The sequence below is a fragment of the Tinamus guttatus genome, unplaced genomic scaffold, assembly GCF_059628265.1.
Source record: "Tinamus guttatus ecotype Peru unplaced genomic scaffold, ASM5962826v1 Tinamus_guttatus_pri_ptg000397l, whole genome shotgun sequence".
Taxonomy (NCBI): domain Eukaryota; kingdom Metazoa; phylum Chordata; class Aves; order Tinamiformes; family Tinamidae; genus Tinamus; species Tinamus guttatus.
This window is the reverse complement of record NW_028288931.1, coordinates 3,911,393-3,939,021: the sequence shown is the minus strand read 5'-3', so window position 1 is coordinate 3,939,021 and position 27,629 is coordinate 3,911,393. Positions and strand designations below refer to the sequence as shown.

General features: G+C 48.1%; 2 protein-coding genes across 3 annotated transcripts in view; both read right to left on the bottom strand.

Moving 5' to 3' along the window:
• EYA3 (EYA transcriptional coactivator and phosphatase 3) overlaps nt 1-13,976 on the bottom strand; it is a 50,055-nt gene extending 36,079 nt beyond the window's left edge. For both annotated transcript variants that reach the window (XM_088531185.1, XM_088531186.1), the window contains exon 1: nt 13,901-13,976. The gene's annotated coding sequence lies outside the window, so the exon portion shown is untranslated. The remainder of the gene's footprint in view (nt 1-13,900) is intronic.
• A 2,669-nt stretch (nt 13,977-16,645) lies between these two features.
• On the bottom strand, nt 16,646-17,746 carry PTAFR (platelet activating factor receptor). Its single transcript, XM_010226319.2, has one exon. The coding sequence runs from the start codon at nt 17,698-17,700 to the stop codon at nt 16,654-16,656; it is 1,047 nt and encodes a 348-aa protein (XP_010224621.2). The 5' UTR covers nt 17,701-17,746; the 3' UTR covers nt 16,646-16,653.
• Nucleotides 17,747-27,629: the final 9,883 nt, after the last annotated feature.

Genomic DNA, 27,629 nt, shown 5'->3' with positions numbered 1-27,629 from the left:
CACAGCTACTTCCCTTCCCCTTGACAGACCTACTTATAACTCTTAGTCTCCATATTCCCAAAGCAGACAAGCTACAAAGGCCATACACCTAACACAGGAAGCATTTGGAGACTGGAATAATTTTCTGTTATCCGTGAAAACAAAAGGAGTTGCTGTCTCCTATCAGAGGTAAAAACAGAGGTTCTGTGAAGAGGGGGATCTGATGTGTTGGAGTAAAAATGTTCCTCAGGGTTTGGTATCTTCCAGGGTTACCTCCTCTATCAAAGGCTACTTCCCATTACTGTCTTAACTGTACATCAACAATTTACAATATGTCTCATTTAACTCAATTTCTTTTAAAATGAGCCAACAGACAGCAACGCAAGGCAGTATATGCAGCAGGTGCCACCAGCACTCCTGTTTCTCTTCCAAGTCTTAATCATAGTTTTATTGTAAAAGCTTCTTTCCTTTTTACTTCCTATTCCTTTTACAGGAATAATCTAGAAAAATAAAGATCAAAATGAAACTATGCCATTCAAAGACTATGGATAGCAGGATCTGAAGAAGGCTCAAAATTTGACCCCAACAAGTGGCATCCTTTGCTCCTGCACTTGCCTCAGAAAAAGCCAAAGCTAAATTCTTCCACGTGGGAAAGAGATCTCAAATCAAAATTTGATCTGTTAAGTAGTGAAGTCCATTCCACATACTCTCTTAAAGTTTTTAGTAGCTCTTTAGTTACTGACTTCTCACAAATAGAATTAGAAAACCAGGGAGATTGCAAAACATCTGGCCTTTGCTTATAAATTAGATTACACTTCCCACCAAAATCCTCTTTAGCAAACAAGCAGGGCATCTTGAAGTACCCAGAAACAAAACTCAAACTTCCAAATAAATGACAGCATAAAAGGAATAAGCAAAAGGAAGAGCAAAAAGTTGACTTCTAGGGGACTCATGCTTCCTCTGGGCATTACTCAGCACTTTCGGAAATAGGAGGTTTGGCAGAAGACTTCTTGCAAAGATACAATTCTGCTTTCTACATCACGAATGAGTGAAGCTACCACTGCTGACGGAGGAACTCCTGCCTTGCTTGGACCTCCAGCCACTCTTGCTCCCTTGATGACCCTTCCAAAGCGAGTGGCCAAGCAGTTGTCTGGATGTGGGACTTGATCCTGCTCCACAGTGTAGAGGAAACCACCGAAAAACAACATTTTTGCTCAGTTATTCGAACTGCTGCCAGCTTCACTATCACACAGCCGCAGGCCTAGATGGAGCCAAGAGGCCGGAGAACAGGCAGGAATGAGAAAGGGGGAGAGCAGGATCGCCTGCTTCAGCAACAGCCTCTCTAACACTGGTTTAACACATTTACCGTCTATTCATTTTTCACTTTGGCCAAACAGAGAACATAAAAATGCCATTGACACACATACAGCTATTCTGCCTTTCAATCCGTACCATCCAACCCACCACCAAATCTTCTGCAGAGCAAACATGGGACTTGGCTAACGTCCCGACAGGAGCCACTTGCTGCCACGAGCTCCTGTGGGGAAGGCTGGGAACACCTCTAGCCCCCTTTCCACCCCAGCCGGAGCAGGGAAGCACAGCGAGGCCCCAGTAAACCCAGCTAAGCCTCGGCAGGTTCGGCCTCGGCTCGCGACCACACGAGGAAAGAGCTGAGGGGAGCGGCGGCCAGCGAGGCAGCTCACGTGAGGCGGATCCAGGGCGCAGCTGCTCCGGCTGTGCCCGTTTCCCTTCTCCAACCACCTAATCCCGCCGGCTCGGCCGGCCCGCGTTGGCCACGCACGTGCGCTCAGGCAGACCTCCCGCCTCCCTCCCTGTCCCTTCCAGGGCTCCTCCAGATGCCCCGAGCCACCGTCGCGAATCCAGAAGCTCCAAACGCAGCGCCCCGTCACTGCCGGGCTGGAGCTACCGCACTACGTTATCTCCATCGGCAAACAGCTTTGTCCCCAGAGTTGATCTGTTAAAAATAATAATAATAAAAAATAGAAGAAAAACAACAGCGAGCTTTTGGGCTGCCTCCCAGTTCTCCAAATGAGATTTACATATTTTTAAACTTTAGTACAAATCAAGGCAGCTGAAGCTTAATCTTACCGCTTCATCTTACCGCTTCTACCATAGAACGTTCTAAGCCCACAAGCAACCACGTCGCAAACGGGATACACATCCCTATAAAATGGGATCCGAGAGATCCTCGCCTCCACTCGCGGTCCTAATCACTCCCCTGTTTCCAGATGCGAATGAGGCGGCCTGTGTGGGAGAACCGTGTCCGCCTCCGCTCCTGCCCGCTCTTCCCTCACAAAACTGCGGCATCCTAAAGGCCAGGAACATTAAAAGAGCAGCAGGGAGTGGTTAAGAGTCTTCGGGATGGCTGGAGGAAGGGGGCTGGTTTGGTCACTTTTTCCACTCTTATATTTTTTGGGGGTGAGTCTGAAGAGTAGGTCCTGATGGCCAGAAGAACTTCAATGGGCCACTGGAATAATTACTGGGAAAAACAAACAGACGAACAAACAAAAAACCTGTAAAACACATAACTAAATGTGAAACAAGCCATCAAAAGAGTTGCTGCAAAAATGCTTCAGAAAAATTAAAGATTACAGCTTGAAAAATAGAAAAATACCACAGTTTTTCCCTTTATATCTTTCATTATTTTCCTGTGGAATTGTCTTTAGCAAGTGACTTAATAGAATCATCGTTTTTCTTCCTCTACTAAATAATTTACCTTGTAATATCAAAAAAATCTGAATATAGCATCACTGATATTTTAATGTAATCCAGATTTGTTCTTAATAGCCATCCTAGTATAATTTCAACCTGCTCAAAAACAATGTAAAATAACAGAAAGGTATTTACACATCTTTATTTTTTCTTGCTCAATTTTTTGAAAAACATTATGCTAAATTTCAAAACGAAAGGCACCCTAGCAGATGTATCGTTGTCTGCTTTCCCTTCTGCACAACAACTATGACAGTATTTCCCATATTAAAAATCTGGCAAATTATGTACAGTTCCTAGAGCTACTCCGTTTTGAAAACACCAAAATGTGTTTTCTAGCTCAACTAGGCTCTTTAAAACTACACATTAGGGATATAATTCCTGAAAGTTACCTGCTATTAGCATCTGGAGAGACTGCTATTTACTTTTATTCTGTTTAAGCCTGTCTGCCTTGGCTTTTGATATAAAATTTCAGCTGATGCAAATAATTGAAATCAAGGATACTGGGATAAAAACAACAACCAGTAATTATCCTGATTAGAGAAGAAGAAGGAAAAAAACCCACTGTTTGCATATGGTTCTTATATTATTTTAAAATAGCCAGTGCTCCCCTTAAAACAACCTTGAGTTCGCTTAGTGTAATTAAAGCCATTAAACAAAAAGGGTTTTGCTAGAATATGCATAAAAATACGATCCATACAGTTTTTCAATTCCTTATATCCTCAAGGGCTACCAAAACCAGCAACAAGAAGGAAGCAAAAGAGCCTAAAGCGCCTTTATTTTCCAGCAGAGCCCTTGATGGCAATTTGTCCCATCCTGCTGCATTTTGCACACACGAATTGCACAGCTGGAGCCTCTAAGTGATCTAACCACCACAGCAGGACTTTTCCTTTAAATATACTGGTATCCAGAGCCACTCATGGTATTTCTTCCAGAAAAGAGCAGAACTACGTGGCATGGTGCGACTTGACACTCTTAAGTTGAATTCAAAGCACTCGAAGAAATAAATTCAAAAGCAAAGAGGGATAAGAGATGGATGCTGACACGACTGCACAGCTCCAGGTGCTTTTTATGCTGGAGGTTTGTGATTTAAGTTTTAGTGAATTGGTATTTTAAGCTATTAGTAAGGATTCAGAGCCATGCTCCTTGCACAGCAATATGCCACCACAACAGTCACAGTGTGCAGTACCCTGAAAAGCACAAAATAAGCTGCAGTTCTTTAAAATTAGGTCCAATAATGCTTCTTGAGCTCCTGTTGCAAATGCTGAGAATAAGGGGGGAAAAAATTACTGGGGATTAAGGGAGAATTGTTGACAGGCTAACAATTTGCAGCCACCAGTGTGTCTGAGCTCACTTAAACGCAAAAGACATCACTGCATGTTCAATCTTTGGCTTTATTTTTTTTCCTTTATAGATACTTTTCTTTTGTATATATTAACTACTGAAAATACATATTGGTGTTATAACACAAAACCTTCACAAATTATTGAGGTAAAAAAACTATTCCATCCCTCAGTGAGTTAGAAGTATGTTATTAAATGGTTAAATTTATACATACGAGTCAGCTTCAGGGCCACTTGTATCAAACACATACCAAGAGAGGACTTCCCTATGTCTGTCCCAGCACTTATTCACCTGTCACACTTCTGCGCGACCCAGAAGCAGAATCATGTAAACACATGCAATAAAAAACAAACTTCAGGATTTCCTTTTTTTTTTTTTTTAAATTTACAATTGGTCACTATCCTGAATCTTCAGGCAAAACGCGTTATAAGAATAAGCTACATCCCCTGCATGCAGCGATCCGTGATTCTCCCTGTGGATCTGGGAGCAGGCATACGGATATCACCTTTTTGTGCCAGGGAAAATGTTACAATATCATTTTTCCCATATGCCAGCATCTCCCTATCCAGCTCTGCTCCTATTTTATCAGTTGAGCCACGACGCTGTTTCAAATTGGTATTCAAAATTGCCAAGCTGACCTGCTATTCGCACCAAGGAAGCCAATCCAGACCTCTCTGTGCCACTCCAGGGTTTCTTATGAGGATTTGACAAGAACCCTCACTTCAGCTGAAGTTTTGCAGAGTCTCCCAAGCTGTTTTTAAACAGCTCCATTAAAGATTACAGGAAACGCCCGGTTCGTTTGGGCTCTATAATAAAATGATCCCTTTGTGCAGACAAATGATCCCTTTGTGCAGGTTGCTTTGTGCAGCAACCGGGCCATGCTGAGTGCTGAGCTTCACTCTTTCCTTCCTTGAGGCAAAAGCAAAGAGCAGGAGCCCTTCACAAACACGGACCATTGTAACAACACAAATAAAATAAAATGTAAAATGTTCATCTGCTAAATCTGAATAAAAGCTTAAAAAAAAGGAAAAAAAAAGGAAAAGGGAGCATTTCCCAATTAGCTCATGCAACTGCAGTAGTGTGCAAAGAAAGCCAGAGCGGATGAGCAGGGGTCTGTTCTTTCCTTCTGTGCTAAGAAAGGAAATACTTGATACCAAAGATTTGCTTTCGCAAGGAAACCTGCAATCTGCCTCTCCTGACGGCCACCAATTAATTTATGGATAACAAATCGAGGCCACACGTTCAGCATCCGACCAGCTTTGCGTGAGTGGCTCACTTCTTTTTTAAATACACCAATACTACGTGCAATATTTCAGTATCTGAAATACAAATGAAAATCCAAACAAAGCAAGTGGGCAAAAGGAAACCGGTTTTAACAAGGTTTTAACTTCAAAATCCCACATCCCAAATCACAGTGTTTCTAACACTACTGGTAATCAGCTCCTTGGACAAAAGCCTTGATTTCCACGGCAATCATAACCTCGGTTTAGTGAAAAACAACTCCCACTGAGCCCAGAAACAACCCAACCATTTCTTCTAGAGTAAGATCTACCAGGTACATCACTCATGTAGCACAGGACTTGGAAGGACTATTAACCTTTTACTTTCAAAACAAAGCACAGCAAATTATATAAGCATTAAAAAAAAGGTAGAAAAATCAACAGATTTTTCTCTTAAAAAAAAAAAAAAATCAGGAAAGTCAGAAAATACCTGACATCTTGTGGCTTGCATACGCTTGCTGGAATACAGATAAACAGACTGCAAACTAAAAATTAGGTTCGTCTTAAGAATTTTTTAAAACAATTTTTCAAACAAGAGACCATATTACCTTTTATTTTTAGGTGTGACTTCCTGCCTGTTAAAACAGACGAGCAAATTTCCTGATCATTTACCCACAAAAGGCCAAAAATTTTAATCCAGCTCTATCAGCAAGAGAACGAACCTGCAACACACTAATTGCGAAAAAGGGAAATATTTACACCATACACTCCCAAATTTTATTTTCAACATGAGATGTGGAAACACACACTCAGGAATCACGCAGCTACCACTGAAAGTTACCAGGAATTTAATGTCTGTAGCTCTGTCAGAGGGGAAATCATCGCAGTACTCAACTTAGACTGTATCAGAAAGGTTGTAACTATGGTAAATGTAGTTATTTCTCTTGTCATTTTGCATTAGAGGCAGCCAGGGTCTTTATCACCGCGCAATCAGTTCGGAGAACATCCGTAGCTATTTGTGTCTTAGCAACAAGAGTTGCTAGAGTAACCTGCTCAAGAAGAAATGGATAAAAGTACTGGATATTTGAGATTTTTTACCGAGAAAAAAAAAAATAAATAATAAAATAAAATAACATCAAGAAGTATAAACTCATCAGTTTTACACCTATCTCCAACTAGGTTATGTTTCCTTTCCAAATTAGGGAGCCCCAGACTAAGGCCCAGCCCCTCCAGCTTCTCTTCACAGGCACTTGCACCATCTCAGATCACTGCAGTTGCCTTTCTCTGTTCCCTCTTGAGATGCAGAGACCAAAAAACTCTCCTTAATGTAAGAGATTTGAGTGCAACCTGGTTTACAGAGCAGCAAAACGATGTCTGTTGACTTCAACACCCTTCCTAATGACAGTCAGCATTTCGCTGGCTTTTTTTCTTTTTTTCAAGGACGCTACCCCTATACACTGAGCTAGTCATTTCAGTGGGGTCCATGACCCCAGGATCTTCTCAAGCTGTAACTGCCCATTCAGCATTGTGTAGATATGGTTTAGATTGCTTTTCACTAGAAGAAACACCTTAAATTCACCTACAGAGCCTGAGAGATCCTTTTAGAGTTCCTGGTCATGGGGTGGCTTTTTATGACTCAAAAGAACTTGGCAATATCTGTAAACTTGGAGATGGGGCTGCTCACTCATTTCATGAGATCACTGGTGGATACAGACTCTCGAGTGCCTCAGGACTGGTTTTATTCACCAGTCTTGGGGGCATTACACTATTCCAGCCTTAGAAGTGACTACTAAGCGCTATCCTTTGCTCTTTGGGCTTGTAAACCAAGTTAGAGGGCTTTAAACAAAGTCAAACCAAGACCAAAGGGTAGAGCACGTACAGGACAGGACAACAGGAGAGGCTCTCAGACTTCCCTCAAGAAAGTGGGACAATGGGGAGCCCAGCTGATGTGTCTGTAAACCAACATACACATAGGAAAAACAAGGAAACACACAGGAGAAAAAAAAAAAAAAAAGTCCACACAGCTGCGATCTGCAACCTCAATGGAAATACAGAGCACTGGGCCAGCTCACGCGAATAAGCTCTGTGCTGGAAGGACACAAACTCATGGGGAAGGATGGGAAAGGAGGACGGTGTGAGGGGACCAAGGGGAGTCAGGCTCCATGTAAAGGAGCTGCTTAAACTATGGAGCTCTGCGATGGGATGATCAAGAGAGTTGTCAAGACTTTACAAGGCCAGGTTCAGAGAGAGAGTTGACATTGCTAGAGATGTCCCTTATCAAGAAGTGACTGAAGCCATTTCATTGCTGGAGTAAGTCTAATGACCACAGGTCTTGAATTTAAGGAGGAACTTTAACCACCCCAGTAATTCTGGGAGGGCAACATGATGGGGCCTATAAAATTCAGGATACTTCTGAGCACAATGAAGACAGTTTTTTGATACAGGTATCAGGTGAGTTGACTTGGGCAGGGGCTCTGCTGGATCTACTGCTCACTAACAGGGACAAACTGGTGAGGGACATGAGGATCAGTGGCAGCCTCGCCTGCAGTGACCATGACATGGTAAGAGCTCAGGATTGCAGGTGAAAGGAGGAAGAGGAGCAACCAAAGGAACTCGAGGAACAGCTGGACTGTCATTTGTTTGGGAGACCGATAAACAAAACCCCCCAGGATGCTTTACTGGCAGGGTCTGCTCTCAGGCCTGCCAAGCAGCAGAGCTTGGAGGAAGAAAGTAGGACCCACCAGGGCTCTTGTTTCTCCCCTTTTGGGTATTTCACTGTTTGGGCTTGATTGCCAAGGCTGGTTGCCTCGGGGACAGCTGTTCTAGAAAGCTCTGCTTGGTGACTTGTGAAGGCCACCTCTCCCTCCCTTGGGACCCCAGCTGCACTGCAGGGCTGTTGACCCCGAGCAATGGACTGACTTCCTCGTCGGTCTCGGAACGGATTCATTATTCTGGACTTGCCTGGAAATCTGGGCCTGGCCGTGGTTACAGTCTCCAGACGTGACCTGGCTGTGGGATAGCAGAGCCCTGGCGGTGTCACTGCAAGGCTGCTCTATCTCATCTTTGAAAGGTCATGGCAATCAAGGCAGGTCTCTGGTGACTGGAAACAAAGGCAAACATCATCTTCAAAACGGCAGGAAGGGAAAAACAGGCCAAACTTGCCTCAATTCCTGGAAAGAGCATGGAGCAAATCCACATGGAAACCATCTCTGGGCTTACGAAGGACAAAGAAAAAGTGCTTGGGAACAGCCAGCATGGATTCACCAAGCTCAGACGGAAATGGTTAGCTCTACAGATGAGACTTGCAAGTGTCCCATACCTTTATTTTAATAAGGCTTTTGATGAAAAATCCCACAGCATCCTTGCAGACAAACTTAGCAGGTATGAACCAGATCAGCAGACACCAAACTAGAGAGAAAAAACCTGCTGGACTGGTTACAAGTTTGTAAACTCACTAGTAACTGGTTACAAATATCAACCTACAGGAGCTGATCCTGGAGGCAATATTAAGATCTTCATCAAGGGCTCGAGCAGTGTTTAAAAATACACGTTCATCGAGTTTGTAGATAACACCAGACTGGAGGTATGGTCAGTATTGCTACTCAGATGCACTGTGATAAGATAGAAAAAAAAAATGCTGGAAGAAACCTCAACGAAGTTCAGCTTGGACTAGTGCTGAATGCTACCCTGGGGTGGACAAAATCATGCCACAGGAAAGGCTGGAAACCAACTGACTAGATCACAGCTCTGCAGGAAAGAACTTGGAAATCCTGCTGGATAGAAAGTTGAACATGAGTTAGCTGGGAGTCTCTGCAGCAATGAAGAATAGTCTCATACTGGGCTACATTACCATGGGCACCGCCAGCAGACTAATTATTTCCCTCTGTCTAGCTCCTCTAAGAGCACATCTGGAATACAGCATCCAGCTGTGGGTTCCCCAATGCAGGGGAGAATCACAAACAGCAGAGTGCAGTGGAGGAAGACTAAGATGACCAAGGAGCCCTCATGATGTACAAAAAGATGCTCAGTAAACCGGACTTAGGCTGGAGAAGAGCTGCTCAAGGGCTAAGAATCTTAACTGACATCTCCCACTGCAAAAGATCATAGCAAATCCATCGCCAGACTCAGCTCAGGTGCCTAGAGAAGGAACAGGAGGTAACAGTCAAGTTGCAGCACAAAAAACTTCAACTAGAAATAAGAAAAAGTTCTTCACCATCAGAGTGGTCAAGCACTGGAACCCAGACCCGGAGAGGTGATGAAATGCCCAGCCTTGGACACTTCCCTAACCGCACTGGAGAGGACCCTGAACAAAGCCTTCAAGTTAGCCCTCCTGTAAGCAGGGAACTGAAGAAAGTCCCCTTCTGAGGTCTTTTTGTTCTAAACCTTTCTGTCACTCTATCCTTTTACCAACTTCCCATCGAGGGGTTTCTGCCAAGCCAGTGGAACCTCAACTTCTTCAGCTGCATCTGTTGAGAACCTGCGATACCCCGCGGGTTCCCCCCATCCACCCGTGCACGGAGCGCTGCTGGGTTAGCAGGGCGGCCTTTCCCTTTGCAGGAGCCACGCTGCTTCCAACAAACTTCATCTCCTGTGACCAGTTATTGCTCCTTTAAAATGCCTGGTCTGAATGCTGGTGGAACTCAGTGACCAGGGTGTCGTTCCCAGGATATCCTATCAAGCCCCCTTTGTAGATGAGAATTATACTGAAAATCTATTAGTTCTTTGGCACAACAGCTGCTCTAGGGAACTAATCCCCCCGGTCCCATTCTTCTGGGGTAATTCATAGAATCATTAAGGTTGGAAGAGACCTCTAGAGATCATCTAGTCCAAATTAATTAATTAATTAACTTTAAAAATTAAACTTAAAATTAATTAAATTAACTAAACCCAAGCTTGCTTCTCTGACCATCTGACCAAACTCCATCTGTCCCCACTCACATGGGCCTGCTGTTTCCATCTACCAATTTCCATTTAATTGTACTATGGTTACTGTTGCAGTTGTTTCACTAACGGCTCCAAGGAGGTCCTCGCACCTCCAAATTCCAAAAAGCATCTCTTCTCGTTGGCTTAAACTTGGCTGATCTAGGAAGCAGTCACCTATGGTGCTTAAAAAGAGTTCCTTCTACGTCTCCTCCTGATGAGACATAGAATTGGTCTCTGTTGAGACTGGACTCATGCTACCTACCCTGAAAAACCACTGGAAAGCCCTGCAGGAGCAAGAAGACACTCACCATGAAGTGGAAAAACTCTGAACTTCCTCAAAGAAAACTTGTTATGTTGATACAGGACACGATCTACACAAGTCTCAGCCAGACTGTCTATTTTACCTGTTTCAAAGAGCAACAAAAGAGTCTGGGGTTGACAGATGGCCATCAAGCTTTGGGGTTTGCATTTTTAAAACTGAAAGCATTTCTTGAGTTACAAGTTTTAAATGAGGGGGAAAAAAAGGGAAAAAAAAGGGGGGGAAAAAAAAAAGAGGTATCACAAAGAACAGCGTGAGAGGTTAGGGCTCATAAAACTGCAGTTTCAAGAAGACACTCGAACCCTGTTGACATCTTCCCTCAGTGTTTTTTTTTTTCTTTGCATGCACGTGCATTTCTCTGATCAACATTAAAAATGAACAAATTAACACTCAAATCAATCCCCAATCATACGTGTCCTTCACAGCAGCATGCACACACACAGGTTAGCTTAGCTAATTTAGAGACTACAAAAAGCTAATGAACAACTTGGTACTGTTCTTTTTTTCCTCAGCATAAATGTAAATTTATTAGATCCTGGGGAGCTACTAAACAGATTAATTCAGAGACAACAACCAACTACTGGCATCTTATTTCAAAATGCACAGAGCAGGTTTATCATTGGCTTATGGGGACTTTTTGCTTCCCCCAGATCAGGCAAGTTAACTGTTTTATAAAGATTTCTTTTAAGTCAAGAAAATGAGTTTTCCTCATATCCAAAAAGGCCACCCTAGCAGCATTCTTGGCATGACAGATCAACTAGTGGAGATAAAAAAAGAAAGGAAAAAAAAAGATAAAATAGAAAGAAGAATAAAGCATTTTGTGTCTTTTTATAGTTTTCCAAAATATCAGCAATACTAAAAAACAAACAAAAATATTCCATTAACTTCTAGCTTCCTTCTATCTTCAAGAAAGGCCAGCTACTCTTCCTGTACCCAAAAACTTCAGGGAAGATGGGAAGTATGGACGTATGGGACAAACAAGGCAAAGACTCCTGAAATTTCAACAAGTCATTAGCTAATTTTTTATATTATTTTTGCAGGTGACACTGCTTCTGAATACACTGTTCTCCCCTGTTCATCTTAATCATATTTAGTTAACAAGGCATTTGTTAAGCTCTCAAATAGAATAACACAGACTGTGACAAATACAGACAAATCTCTGTATTTGTCACAGTTCAGATAATAGCGTCAGACTATTTTGCAAAACCTTCAGAATGGAATTACACATGACAGCACAATATTCAGAAATATGAATCATCAGCCAGAGGTTAAAGCTACACGTTATGCTACATTCCAGCTGGTGGCTCTCAGGCAAGCAGGACTATCGAGGCTCAGCCCTCTCCAAAACCCACACGGAAGCTCCAGGAATGCGGGAGCAGTTCTCGAAACTGGGCACGAGTTCATAACTTCACGAGCAGACTCATCCTCTGCAGAACTGACAAACCATTCAGTTGCCTCTGATATTAGATGAGTCAATACCCACCAACGGTTTATCTAAGAGATGGAAAAAGATCCCCATCAGCTTCCTCAGAGTACTCCAGTATTTTTCTAAATGGTCAGCTTGCATTCTAGTAACAGAGCTCAGTTGAGGGGCTGATTGGTAACAAACTGGAAAGACAAGACAGAAGTGACCCGTGTGGCACAGCTCAAGATGACACCATACACTGAAGCGCCTGTGTTTCCTCTCTGCCATCCTAAAGCATCAGATTTGGGTAATGCATAAAGAGGAAATCTGGCTGTTTGTTACCAGCAGTGCTCCCCTCCCTGAAGCGCCAGATCTGCTGCTCGAAGGAAGAAGGGATCTGCAGATACCTGCTCAGGAGCTGGAGCAGCAGGAAGCATCCTATGAACTATCCTTTAACTGCTGCTACATGGGGCCACCAGGGAGAACACTCCTCAGGAACTGCTTGCTTTGCTGCCCTTTAAAGGAGAAAAACAGATGAAATAAAGGAAGCTGAGAATACAAAAAAGCAAGGAAACCTGAAAAAGACCTTCCTTGACCTAGTTTTTAGGACTCGGCAGTGTGCGCCGCTGGTCGTGCACGACGTGAAAGCACTTGTGAGCTGACACAGAGAACGTTGCCTCAAGGTGGGCTGTGTCCGACAGCACTGGGTGAAAAACCATGCAAAAAATACCATAGTTCCTTTTAGGCCCTCAGAGTTTCTGATAGACCCCCATCCCGACAGCACCTTTTTCAGGTTTTGGAAAAACAGAAATTGAGTCTGGAGATCAAGGATGTAAATATGGGCCTTTGCTAAGCCTAGCAGATAGAAGTTGCAGCAAATATCCCATTTCTGCAGGAAAAACAGGAGCACAGACTTGCACAGAAGGAAAAAAAAATCCTATTTCTGACAACTAAGAATACACGCACTGAATTCCTCATGTCTGCAACAAGCTGCTGCCAGCCCTTAACCACGTGTAACAGGACTTACGCTGGAGAACAAACTCCTTGGCAGGTTTTCCATTCACTGAAAACATCTCAGCAAAGTCTCACAAGCCCTAAAATCTTCGGAAGTTGATAAAGCCACCAATATCTCAGGAATTACACAGTTGTTAGCCACGAGTGTAATGAGTAAGAACGTTTTTGCAGTCCAGTTGCCAACACTACACAGGTACATCCTCACTTCCACTTTAGAAGAAAACTGAGATTAAGGGCTACCAGCTCACAAACCATTAGAATTACCGCACAATTTATTTAAGTAAGAAGCAAAACACATGGATGTGATTTAAATGAAATAATAGTAAGGAAAAAAAAGTTAGACTTTGAATGGTTGGTATTCTCCCTGGTTGCAAAAGCTGCTGCTTTTGTACATTTGTCAAAATAGCTACCTGGAAGAGAGTGACTCAGGGCGTGTGAGTTATCATGGTTACAGACAAACCTATCTGACCCGGGATCTGGAGCGTAAAGCGTCTGCGACGGGCAGGAACGGAGCGAACGGACGGGGCGGACGCGGATCCGCCTCCGCGGCCGCCCGCGGGGCCCCGGGCTGCAGCCGGGACCTCCCCGCGCCGCAGCCGGGACTGCCCGGGCAGGACCCGGGCGCGCCCCGCGGCGGGGACACGGCAGCCGGCGGGCTCGGCATTCCCAGCGCCGGGCTCGGCATTCCCAGCGCCGGGAAGGGCCAGCGAGCGCAGCCGGGCGCGCGCGGGCGAGGCGAGGCGGCCCGGCCACGCCGCTGCTCTCGCTGCTCCCCGCGTTTCGCTCCCTGCCAGGCCGCCGCCGCCGGCCCCAACCCCCGCCCGCGGCGCGTCCCAACCCCGCGGCGGGTCCCTCCCCGCGGGCCGGGCCCCGCTACCGGGCGCGGGCGCCTCCGCCGGGCCCCGCTGCGCTGCGGGCGGCGGCGGCTCCCCCGCGAGGCGGCTCCTACCGCGAGGCGGCTCCTACCGCGAGGCGGCTCCGGGGCGGCGCGCGCGGGGCACAGGGACATGGCGGCGCCCGCCGGGCCCAGCGCGGCCCGGAAGCAGAGCGCGCCGCGGACGTGACGCCGCCGCGGGGCGGGCGCGAGGCCCGGCTCGGCTCGGCCCGGCCCGGCTCGGTCCGGTCCGGCCCAGGCCGCGGGGGCTCCTCCCCCGGCAGCGGCGGAACCGGAGCGCGCGGGTTCCCGCGGCGCCGGGAAATGGCGGCTGCTCCGTGGCCGAGGGTCCCCCCTTCCATCCCCTCCATTTTGTCCCTGGGACGCGTTTTAGCAAAGGTTACCGTTTATTAAACGTGTGTCCCCTCAGCACGACCCCTCTGGGCGGCGGGTGGCCCTATGTGCAGAACCCGCGTGTCGTTCCTCCCGTTTGCTGCCTTTCCCCGTGTCAGAATTTGTCCCAGCTTGTCCCAAGGGTTAAAAAGAAAAATCAGTCAGTAAATGAAGGCACTGAACTACACCAAAGCCTTGCTGGTGTTTTGCCTAACTGTAAATAAAAAGACGAGAAGAGGGGTGAGCATCACGGGCAGGACGTTTGGGAGTAAAGTTTATTTGAAACAGCCAAGTAAAGCAGTTTGCTACAACGCTGCTGCCCCTGTAAAACAGAGTCATTTCAGGAGCAGAATAGAAGCTCAGGGCTGGGTTTACAAATAATTTGCTACCAACTTGATAGTTTTACTATATCCTCCTGAAGTCCTTCAGGAGCTTTTCCTTCATTTATGCTTCCTCTTGGATCCAAGATGTTCACAGTTACTCTCTGAGCCTGCACGGGCAGCTCTTTCGGGTGGTGTAAAGCATGTTTTTTACCGGCAGTGAACAGCCCGAACTGCAAACTCTCCTGCCAGCTTTCCAGGAATAAGCAGGAGAAGAACCTGCTCTTATCAAATCTCCAGGTAAAAGAATCTCTTTCCGTTTCCTCTGAGAGCTGCCAAACTCCAGCCTGGGAGTGCTCCGAAGCCAGAGAGCTCTGCCATTGCCCTCGTCTGCCTTGGAAAAGCAATTGCCTCCCTCCAGCGGGCGCCAGGCCTTCTAAATTAGAGAAGTGGCCACCCTGGCTGTGCCCTGTGGGGAGATGACTGCAGATTCAGGGCAAAGCTTTGGGCACGACAGTGCAGTGCCTGTTCCTCACAGGAAAATGTCCTTCTACTAGTGGATTCCTTCAGTGGGCTTTATGGGTGGCTGTTGTGGGAGCAAAGTGCAGGATGAGGAGGCAAATATGTTTCATGATGATCAGACTCTTTCTTTTCTGCCTGGCACTGGGCCTGCGGTGCCTGCCTGACCCTGGCACATGGCATTAGAGAAAGAAACTTCCTAATTCTTCTGCTCATTCACACACACAAGCATGAAAGGATTGTCAGGAGATACAGGTGCAGGACCAGCATCTTCGCGGAACATCAGCAGTGTCTGATTGTAATGTGGATCCTGTCTTTGGAAAGCTCGTCCTTGGAATTCTCCCCTGGCTGGGCTGGGAGGGCTGCTGTTCGGATGTACAAATAATGACCCCATGCAGCCTGGATGGTCACCCTGATGCCTTTCCTGGCATCAGCCAGATTCTTGCATGTAGTTTGAGGAACCAAAAACTATTGTAAAAAACAAGAAAGTTCCCCTCCTTGCCCTATATCTGATGCTAGATTGAGCAATTGGGTCAGAAAAGGAACCTCAAGCGTCTCATGACTTGGAAAAAATGACAGTAACCCCGGAAAACCACTTTGCCCGTATTGACTAAAAACAGCCCCAAGTGGGGATACCCAAGTTTAAATGTGTGAATTACAAATCTGCAACTTGTACTTTACCACTGATTTACTCAGAAAGTAGCCAGGACCTGCCCACAAGCTAATACTGCATTTTTGGTAGGATACCAAGAACTAGCCAGCTTCATTTCTTAATAGCAGAAATAAAATGGCTGTGGGGAAGGAAATAATGCGCAGATTCTTTTTATAACCTGAATTTAAGTAAGAAAGAGGAAAGACATGGATGCATTTTAAAGTTATTAATGCCCGTGCAGTCAACAGTCCCGTTATCTGGAGACTGCAAAGTGAGATTGGATCTACATGGGTACAGTCAGCCACAAATTTCTGAATTTCTGAACTGAATTTCTGTGTGCAAGAGGCACTTGCCTGAGAAGAAAAAAGGCAAATTTTCAATATGGACCCAGCAGGTTAGATGAAGTAGGATGCCAGGATAGTGATGGCATCATGAGGAACTCCTTGCATTAGGTGCCTTCTAGCTATTCCAACACTTACCCAGCTCAAACTCTCTCCACAGAACCATACAAGCTGCTCAGAAAAGGAACTGTATTCCCCTTAAAAGACTCCAGGTCTTTTAGGAGTCTCTCATAGCTCTGTGACTGCATTCCTCGTGGGAGCTGGGCAGGCAAGGACCAGGGACAGCCGTGTCCGGGCTGACACAACAGGTATTTCCAGCGCATTCAGCCTCTAGCCATTCACCGGGAAGCGTCAATGGCAGATTGGTCTGCGCTGCTCTCAGTGCTCATGGAACCAACCAAGGCAGAAGGTACTTTTGCGTCAGCCTATGACAGGTTCCAGTTCTGCCAATTACATCGATAGAAGCGAGTGTGAGCATTTATTCCTCTTTATAATGGGAAAAACAAACAAACAGTAATGTAAGATCCTGGTCCTTTGTTGCATTTCTTAATGCATCCTCCTGAGAAAAGACAGATGACTGATGCACGTATCTCAGTCTGTGCAATCAGAGTGAGCCAGTGCTAGATCCTGATGGCCTCCTCCTGGTGAATGGTGTCAATCATTGTGTCTGTGGTTTGCCGGGAGCACTTGCGACTCCCTTTCATGCTCTTCAGGTTTTCTGAAAGATGCTTCTGGAATTTTTTGGTGAGGAAGCAGTAGATGATTGGGTCCAACACACAGTTCATGCTCACGAGGCACAAAGTCACCTGGTGAGCATCATTGAGCTGCTGGCGCAAGGGACAGTTGTGCTTCTGCCACTGTTCCAGAACAGTGAGGGTCCAAGGCAGGTCCACAATGTGATGAGGTACAAAGCTGATGATGAACACAGCCAGCACCGTGCAAACCATCCAGAGGGCCCTCTGCTTGACGTGAGCGCTCTTCCGCTGCTGCATTGACTTAGAGAAGAGGGTCCTGATGATAATGATGTTCCAGCCTAAGATAAACAGGAAAATTATATAGAAAAGGATGCAGATGATCACATGAATGGCGAGAACAGCTGGAACACTACTAGCAGAGTTACTGTAGTACTCAAAGCACCGGGTAAAATTCATTGAGCCGATTTTCTCCTCATTAGTATTATCATCAAAAAGATAATACAAAGAGCTGCCCACGGTTACAATCCAGATAGCTGCTGACAAGTAGATACCCCTTCTCTGGGTGGTGAACTGAGCAGCCTTAATGGGATTAGTCACAGCTTGGTACCGGTTATATGTAATGACCATCAAGAAGGCAACAGAGGCGTAGGTGTTAACGAAGAATAAACAGCCAGCTACACTGCAGAGGAACCCCGGCATGATCCAGTTTCCACGGTGGTGATAGTAAACAATCCACAGTGGCATGGTCACCAAGAAGAGCAGGTCAGCCACGGTGAGGTTCACCATGAATATCTTGATTTCATTGAGTTTCTTGGTGGGATAAATGCGGCTGAAAATCCAGAGCACGTAGCAGTTGGCGACAAAGCCCATAATGAAAATGAGGCTGTAGAAAACAGTGAAGAGGGTGTAGCGAAACTCAGAGTCTATGTGGCATGAGGTGCCTGCAGCACCACCTTTGTCCTCTCCAGACATGGTGCTGCTGAGCTGCTGCTTCTGATGCAGAATTTCCTGTTATCCCTTTTCTGGCCTAAAAATGCAAAGGATAAAACCAGCTGATCAACATCATGCCAAAAGTAAGTCAAAACCCAGCATTCATTTTTGGCTGTCTGTGACCATAGGAGTTCTCGCCCATGCCCTGTCTCCTTGGTCCTGGTCTCGACCCCTTTGCCATGTCATTCTAGTCTTTGCATCTTAACCCGGAGTTTGCTGCTGCTTTGCAAATCTTAGATCTCTAATCTCCAATCTCAAGTTATTTTTCTGCATGAAGGTTCCTATGACAGATAAAATCAACTCTTACTCTACTCCCCCTCAAGCAGTATAGACTGAGCTTTGTAATTTTTTTTTTTTTTTTTTTTTGCTATAAGCAATGCAGGTTTTCCGTCTGTCTCTCTCTCTCTTTTTTTTTTTCCCTCTGGTTCTTTCTTACTTTCTGATTTGCCAACACTTTCTTTAAAATACAAATTCCAAGACTGACACAATACATAGGATCAATGGCACATTTCCAGAATTGCCTCCTACTTGTTCCTACCTGATATTTTGCTGCTTATAGCTTATGTTTGCTGCTTATATATTATGTTCGGTTCTCTTAGTTGAAGGCACCGCAGGATCTCACATTCACTTCATAGGCTACCAGAGTCCCCAGTTTTTTACTGAACGAATGGTGAGTTTGATGATGAGATCCTATCTTGATTCTTAGATCTATTTCTTTTCTTAAACTCTCTTAAATCTCTCTTAAAAGCCTCACGGTTGCCCGCTGTGCCATCATTTTGAATTCAGGCTCATCTGGCTCCATCTCTTTTTTTCTTTTACCATTTCTGCATCAACTCCAAGTTTTAGCAACAGCAATTCCATATTTCCCTGTGACCCTGATGAGAGTTGATAAATGCTGGCCTGAAAGAGATAACCCTCGGGATTTTAGTATGACCTGTCCCCATCTCAATTAGTATTTCTTCAGATCTATCTGACAGTTTCCACACATCAAATTCCTACAGTGTGAGTGTTGTACAGTATTTTTTTTTTCTCAGATTCACTTGGTACTGGGTCTAATCCCTTACGGACAGTAATTTGCTGCTTTTCTGACCCAGAAATGTACACAGCAGCTCTTGCTCTGGCGCTAGCTTCCTGTGTGATGCTTGGAGGCCCTCACCCGCCTGTGACACATTCTGAATTTATTTCCCTCTAGAAGCCATGGGAACATGGGAGCTAATCCAGGTAAATGACTTCGAGAGCCACGGCCAAGGACACTGAGTGACTTGTCCATGACAGCCTCACTGTGTTTGTAATACAATGTGAGCCAACAGAGTCTGATCTTGGTGGTCCCAGGGCTGTAAAATGCAGGAAATGGTGGTTTAGCTTGGGAGCAAAGAGCCCACCAGCCATGATGCCTGCAAGTTCTGGTGGAAGTGCTGGCTGCCGCACACTGCCCTGGCTCTGCCAGTCCTCCATGGAATGTGCTTTTCCCTTCCAGTGTGCTGAAGAGTCTCCTCCTGCCTCAGAACTTTCCGGATCCTCCCCAGCAGCAGAGGCCGAATGCTCCTCTCACCCTCCCTGAGCGGCGTCACCCTTTGGGCCCACATGCTCTTGGTTCCTCATCGCCCACTTGCCGTTTTCCTGTGCAATGGGGAAGTCAGCTCTAGTTTGGGAAAACTCTCCCTCTCTCCAGAAAACGCTGCAGGCGCTTTGGGACTTCCTCCCCGCTGGCATCCGCAGAAGGCGGCAGCGGCCTTCCCGCCTCCTCTGCCCTAACAACAGGACAACCGCAGGTGTCTGCAGTTGGCTTTGGGTCTCCACAGGGCTGCTGGGCACTGCCTAGCACTAGGGGCTGAAAGTCGCTAAACTCACTTCTCCTGCCAAGGTCCATGGGGTGTGGAGAGGCCCAGCAGCCTAGGAATTAGCAGGTACCTGTGGCAAGATTAGCAGTTGGCCAGGGGACACATCAGTTCTCTTGCCCCTTGACCCCTGCCATCCTGCTGAGAAACCAGCAGTCTTTGGAAGGCAGCGGCTGATCCGGGATATCCAGGGGCTGAGGACGCCCTCGGCTGGGACACTTGGGCCTGGCTGCAGAGGGTCGGCACATCCGCGAGGAGGAACCCAGAGCGGGTAGTGACTCAGGCTCTGTTCCCTTTTATTTCTGCAGCCTCATCTATGTACTAAAAATGGTATTTGACACAACATGGCCTTAAATGAAGGTCTTTGTCCAAGCTCAACTCCCCACCTCACAGAGGGACCATCTTTGCTAAAGCCAAGCCAGCAGGAGGACTCATATCCCTCAGCTCAGCTGCAGCAGACACAGATACTTCAGGCAAGGGGTGAAGCCACGGCTTCATCCATGACACATGGCCAAGGGAGGAGAGTGGAGAGCTTGGTGCTGACACACTGTTCAAACGTAAAATAAGAAGGAAATTGAAGTGCTAATTACTTAAGATCATTAGAGACCTTATGTGTCCTCAACCATTGCTGACTTCAGTAAATAATTCTGGTGCCTGGAGCTGGAATCTTTGAAATTAAGGGTGCTTTGTCACTGTAGCACCCGATCTGAATCTGAACACCCCCAAGGGGGGGAGATGAAAAGGCAACGTGTGTCCCTAGCAGTATTCACAAGGAGAGAAGTGCCCACGTCCAGTACACGTGCACAGCCAGTAGTCACAAAGTCCCTCGCGTTTGTGCCACTGGGCTCTGCCATGCAGAGATGAATGCAAGGACATGCTCCACGTGGTGATCTGATATGGAGCAGAAACCTCCGGCAAAGATGCGGAACGGGCAGTGGGAAATGGCAGTGCCTTGTGCAGCTCCAGGAAGATTTGGAAAACTCACATTATGACAGTGTTTGGTTGTGCAGTGCCAATGCCAAGGCCCTTCGGGAAAGCGGGAGGGAGTCTTTTTTTCCTTCTCACTTGGCACACCATAAATGCTACAAAATGCAGCTAGAAGAGAACATGGCACCATTCCCCTCTAAATTTACTCAATAACCCACTTCCCTCTTCAGCCTGAGGAACTCAAACTTGTGTCTCCTATGCACCCATAGTACGTGCTAAGCTGTAGGCTCACTAGTACAGTGTGGAGGACCTCAGTGTCTCCTGCTGAAATTTTCCTTCTGGCTTAAAAAAACCTAAACATCCTCGATGCCAGCAGAAGAGAACGACATGCGGTGGTCGGGCTGCGAGGTGATGGATGTGGCTGCCGTTCTTTGCTGCAACAGGCTGAACTGCATCACCAGACTTGCTGGAGCTCCAGCCCAAGCCACTACCTACTGCCCTAAGTGCTAATCCCAAGTGGTTTATGTCACCACTCTGACGGAGCCAGAAACGGAGAGGCAAGTAAACGGCTGCGCAACAGAGCACGGCTGGGGCAACTGCAGGCTGCTCCCCGTCAGCACGCTCCCATGCACTATGATTTACTGACGCATGGCTGCAAAGATCGCACTAATGCAAGCTATGGCACTAGCAAAAGCATCTTCCAGGAGGAACAGTACCGATAAACTGTGTTTTGTGCTTACCGCAGTGGAATGGATTCAGTGTGATAGGCCCATTTTCAGCTGTAGCGGAGCAGTGATGGATGTGGATGTCCTGTGGAAGATCCTTGGTCGTCTTCCAGAAGTTGCTTTTTTCTGCCCTGCAACCAAAAGGTCTCCAGACAGCTCTCAAGAACAGGACACCAGAATGTACTGCAGTGTCACTAGAGAAGAGGAAACATCTGACATCAGCTCAAAGGAAATGAGAAATAATAAAAAAAAAGCTGCAGAGGAAAGGCAAGTAACCACAGCAAAGATCTGGAAAGCCCTTAGAGCTGTTTCCTCAGAGTATTTCCACTTCTAATGATCCTAGAAGAGATGTAAGTTGGGGTTCTCCTCTAAAGACCAAATAGGAATCCAATCCCTGTCCTTGGTTGGATCAAGGATTGAAAAATATTTGGACATCCTTCTTCTGAACAGTTGAATGGCAGATGCTAGAAAAGCTTTGACTTAATAACTCTGAGAAAAGGAAGCACCAAAAAACCTGTAAATCCCACAGACAAACTCATTTCCTAGCACTGCCTCCTTTGCACTTGTGTCAGGGTTAAGCAGAGCTGGGCACACAGCAAGGCCGAGTCTCCTCTTATCTCAGGGATCTTCAGTCCCAGATGGACCAGACAGCTGCTGTCACGAGCTGATCCACCCTAGCGCCCCATCCCAAATCCCAAATCCTTAGAAGAGGCATTCGGACCTGCAGGTCCCGGATCCAATCCCCCTGCTCCTATGTGGGTGACTTCTGCCCGTGAGCCTGGCTGCACTGTGCACTTTGAGCTGAAATTAAAAACAAAATAGAAGCCCTAATGAGACTGGCTGGCGGCCAGGCTGCGGCTTTGGAAGGAGAAGCAAGCGAGGACGTCGTGTCACTGGGCAAGAGGGGCGTTAGCAGAGGCTGTAGCGACCGCAAAACAAAGTGTGCTGTCCTGCTGCTGCCAAGCTCTTAGAGGAAATGAAAACCCGGGAGCTTTTGGCCTGGGGAGGGGTTCCCAGCAGAAACCTGCATCCTTCCTCCGCTCAGCTCTCACACCGCCTCTGGGAGCATTCTCATCCCTGAGTTTCAGGGGCTGAAGAAGCTCTTTCGTAAAACCCAGAGAACCAAAAGGCAGTGAGATACTGGACACTGATGAAAGACCCTAGGAGATCTGCAGAGCGGGAGCTCCGTGGGTGACGGGAGCCGCTGCTTTCTGGTGACAACGCTCCCTCTGGAGGCAGGAGGCCTCGGACGCCCCGAGCAGCAGCGTGGCCAAGGCCTCCAGGCCACTCTGGCCTCCCCTGTCCTTCTGCTGCGCCCCAAATGCTCCTGTTTGGCCTTGGGGTATTTAGATTCACAGAAATTGCCAGACGACCACTTGGTTGCACAGATTTGCCTCTTGCCACGTTGCACGGCTCCAGCTCTTTGGGGATTCCCTTCCTCACCGTTTCCATATTCAGCTGTTGCATTTAAAGCATGAAAAGCAGAAGGGGGCCCAGAATCCCAGCTGCCGGAACCAGTGCTGTGTAAGAGGGTGAGAATAGCCCCGTTCCTCCCTCCTGGGCAGTTGGGCGCCTGTTGATGCCCCCAGAGGCAGCACCTTCACATCCTGCCCCCTTCTCAGCTGGCGCACGGGGATGTGGCTCCCTCGGGACCGCAGCGCTGCTGCTTTCGGAGCGCACAACATGGCGTCCAGGTTTGGGATGGGCTTTGCTTGCTGTGGCCCAGCTTCTGGAGGTGCCCGGGCACTTGTTGGCTGCCTGGTGGTCACTGTCACCGCTCGCAGCCGTGGGGATGGCTGCAGCGGCTGCTGGCAAGAAAACACTGAATGTCATGTAAGTCTATGCCAAGAAAAAGAAAATATTTTGGATATAGTTACCTTTATCAACCCAATTTGCAAGATAATAAGAATGTAAAACTAAGCTTTTTTACTATAATTGATTCCCTCGTGCTCCTCAATAGCATCAGTGGCGTTTTTGGCGCTAGACCCTGACCTTGGGGCTAGCCTAGCCCCGGGGGTTCCCCGCGGCTCTGCCAGGCTCCCTCGCTGCTCACGCGGGCACGGGCGGCGCGGGCTGCACGTGGGGCCCTGGGTCTTCTCCTCCTGCGGCAGCCCCTGCTGCAGCTTGGCAGCCATCGGGGCGCCTTCGGCGGCTGGAGCTATCGGCAAACAGCCCGCGGTCTCTTCCCAAGAGCAAACGCATGATTTGCATGCGGAGAAAAGCCCTTGCAGGAAAGCAACTGCCCCCTTGTTCGAGGAGCAGCTCTGTGACCCGCACGAGATGCCCGCGCAGGACCCCGAGGGCAGCACATGCTGCCATGGACATCTTGATCCCTGCTGCTCCCTGTCCCCAGTGCTTATCCCTCGGGTCGGAATGGGCCTGGCCTTCGCACGGACACGCTGTTCCCTGGAAGCGGAGCGGCTGATAAGCTGGTGTCAAGCGCTGCTGCCTGTGAGTTTCCACTGCTCATTTCACACCCTCTGCGCGATTTCCTTTTGCTCATTGAGTAGCAGAAACACTAAATAAATTGAGCAGCTTCCCCCTGTGATGGGGATGGATCAGCACCTTATCCAGCTGCAGGAATGTGTCCAGGGAGCCGGTGCTGCTGTGGGGAGAACCATCCCCCCGGGCTGCTGTGTCCCTCTTGGGCACTAGCGGTGACATTTCCCGGCAGTCATTTGGCAGCTGCGGAGAAGCAGGGCAGAGCTTTTGCTGCTTCCTCTGGTCATCACCAGGATAACCCCAAGAGATCCCAGGAGATCTCACCAGTGGGATCCTGTTATGTAGCAGCAGCAAATGGAATGGGGAGCAGGACAGACACCACAAGAGCTCAGCCCCTTGCACTGCCAGCAGCGTCCCGAGGCCAAAACCTGCCTGCGGTCGCCTCCCCTCCCATCTGCCCTGAAAACGCAGGTCACGCTGAAGGCCCCTCTGAGCAGGAAATGCCCCCGTAGCCTTCGATGCCTGGGGCTCTTCAGCACAACTCCGGCAGCAAGAGCAAACGTTCAATTTACCACCCAGGAGCCAGGTTGCTCTGGTCCTAAGTTTTTTTTTTTTAAACAGAGAATCATCTTAAAACACAGCCCTCAGAGCAGCACAACCAACAGAACAAGGGGTAATGGGTACAAATTGAAACAGAGGAAGTTTCTTCTCCACATGAGGAAGAATTTCTTTATTGTGAGGGTGCCAGGGCCCTGGCACAGGCTGCCCAGAGAGGCTGTGGAGGCTCCTTCTCTGGAGATCTCCAACCCGCCTGGATGTCACCCTGTGCTCCTGCTCTTGGTGTCCCTGCTGGAGCAGGGGGCTGGACCGGGTGATCCCTAGAGGTCCCTTCCAACCTCAACCATTCCGGGATTCTGCGAATCTCAGCACGGGGGAAGCCCTGCTTGCTCCCAGCAGGTGGAAGAGTCAATTGGAGGGAGCGAGGGACGGGCGGCTGGCGACTCCTCTGCTCTCTCTGACATTTGCTGGAGAGGCCCAGCCTGCAGGGATGCTCTCCTAGGAATTGCCAGCATAGGCCCAAGCAGGAGCACAGAAACATTTCTGAAGTAATGACCCTGTCACCCATTTCCAAGAAACTTTGCTCTGTCTGGAGCCTTTTCAGCCTGTCAGGACTGCGACTTCCACGTCAGGAGCTTCTGAATCAGAAGGGTGGGAAGGCAGAGGAGCAGATGTGGCTTCCCAGACAGGGAGTGCAAAGGTGGCCCCAAAACCCCTGGAGCTGTGTGAAATCAAGGGTCTGTCAGGGCAGGACGTGCACAGCGGGCTGAGTCCCGAGACGCTTGGACGCAGAAGCAGCCTGAGGGCTCGGGTGGGAAGGAAGCACTGCGAGAGCAGACGGAGCAGAAAGGATCCTCTTACCTGAGGGGCATGGAGCACCCGGCCCAGCAGAGCCCGGTCCACGGGCTCCCTCCAAGAAGCCGAGCCACCGGCACGGCCGAACCTGCCGCGCGTGTGTCCAGGAGGAGGATCTGCCGGGAGAAGTGAGAGGAAAGGGATGGACGGGGAAGGAGCGCGCTACATTCTCAGGTGAATGAGTCACTTCCCTCTTGGCGGTTGCGACACTAGCTGGACGTGCCCAGGCCGAGCCCTGGGGAGTCCGGGGCTCGACCCCGATTCCATTCCTGTGACCCTCCTGCCTTCCTCGAATGGGCAGGCAACGAGGAAGCTGCGGAGAAGGCCCCGTGCTACCTGGGGCTGGTCACACTCCCAGATCATCCTTTGCTTCACAGCCTCCAGACTGCTGCCCTGCACGAGCTCTGGGCATGGAGAGCCAACCACGGCTTCCCGCGGGGCTGTCAATTCAGTTTCCCGGTTCTTTCCAGCCACCAGGAGCCGAAACAGGAGCAGGCGCTTGTTCAGATGCCCCCGGGAGCTGCAGACTCGCTACAGCAAGGGCTGCGCATCGGCGCGCGAGGCCCAGCGCGTGGGAACGCCGGCCAGGAGCACCCGCTGGCTGTGGCAGCCAGATTCCTCACCCTGTGAAGTGTAATGTTGACTTTGTGCTCTTAGTTAAGTTAACTTAGCCTTAACTTCACCCTCCTCGTCGAGCCGCTTGCATTTAACCAGCTGGGGATCAAAGCACAGGCAGGACACGCACTGGACCTATTTGCTCCTGGGCTTGGTGCCACGGTTGAGGTTTCACGTGGGATTTCCCCACACAGCCCCGGCACCAACGAAATCGTTTGCCCGCGAGTCACTCGCACCGTAACAGCCCGTCGGGGATGTGTCCGTCCACTCTCTCTTGGCCGTGCAGTGTTTCACAAGGAAACGCTGCTGGTTTTTCTTCACTAAGGGGCAACATGAGTGTTTGCAGAGAAGGAAGCAGGAGGTGTCTGAGCAGACACAGCCCCAAAGGGCTGGATAACCATAACCCGTAGATGCACAAGGATTCCACATTTCCAAACCGAAAAGCCTTCACCCATGCACAAAGCTGAACCAGTTTAACTACAGGCCCTTCTCAATAGCAGCACGATCTGATTGCAAACAAGGCAAACTAGGCTACGTTATGAGCAGCATGACCAGCAGACTGAGGACAGTTAACATCAGCCCTGCTTGGCGCTGCTGATGCTGTACCTGAAATAGCACGTCCAACTCCAAAGGGACGTGGAAAACTGGAGAAGAACCAGCAGAAAGATGCTGCAATGGTCACAAGCCTGGAGCACAGCCCAAGAGGAGAGGCCGAGAGCAGATAAACTGCATCAAGAGCACCCAAAAGGGTGGAAGTTAGACGTGACCCGAGAACACGGCTGACAGAAATCATGCAAATTCTCTTCAGGTTGAATCCTTGTTTACTCAGGTGAGAACATGATGGTGGCTCTGAAGCAGTGGACTTAGCACTTTAGTTTATCATTAATATTAAGATTTGCATTAACGTTAATGCTCTTGGCCTGCTAACAGAAAGGCCACTGATGCTCTGGTAGAAGAGCCAGAGAGCTCAGCTGTACCTTAGATCTAAGGAAGGTGCAAACGCTCCTCACTGCGATGCCCACATCACGGTGGAAAAGACACGAGAAGCAGCAGCTCTGCCCGGTCTGTGCACGACATCCTGCTAGGGCTGCAAGAGCCTCATCTTTCAGGGAGCAAATAGAGCTCCAAACAGAAGAGTCAGCAGCACAGGAGGAGCAGGGCCAACAGGAGCTCCAAAAAAATAAAATAAAATAAAAGACATGAGGAGGTTTAAAATCCACCTATGCAGTTACAAACGACTGTGGCACCCCGTTTCAGCTTGGGGGTTTTTAAACACACTGCTGCTGCCCCTGGGCAGGGAGAGGTTTATGTTGCGGCTTTTAAGAGAGCTCACGCTGCAGTTTTTAAGAGAAAAGGGAAGTTGAGATAGCTTTTTTTATTCTAGATAACAAAAACGCAATAGCCCAACTCTTAAGAGAGAAGCTTCCTGTGCTAAGGCCAAGCTCTCAGTTGCTGGGAAAAGAGGCAGCAAAAGGAACTGTCATCGGGAGGAAGAGGAAGGGGCTGGGCCGTTATCTCTGGTCTCTCCCTGTAACATTACACTAATTAATCTCCCCTAACCGTAGTTATGCTCCTAACCAAGGGCAGCCGCCCGCAGAAGGCGATGAGCGAAGCAAGCAGAGCACAGAGCGCTGCATCCCCCGCGCGCGGCAGGGACCTTCGCGGCCAGCCCTTGCGTTGAATTCTTTAAATAGCTTGGAGGCATTTCATTCTGTGAACATTTACATGTATTAAAAATTATTAGACACTTCTGACCTCAGTAAACTCAACTGTGTTAAGTTTATAATCCACTGCAGGAGTATTTTTTTTTCAACTTATTTCTTGCTGATATTATCCCATAACCATAAGGTGTAGGAATGGAGGGAAAGCAAGTCCACAGCTTTTGATGTCCTGGTTCTCTTCTGCACCATTATATCCTTTTTAAAGGATATACAGTTAAGCATGTATATAA

Coding starts and splice junctions, on each gene's coding strand:
- PTAFR (XM_010226319.2), bottom strand. CDS start 17,700: ATGTCTGGAGAGGACAAAGGTGGTGCTGCAGGCACCTCATGCCACATA.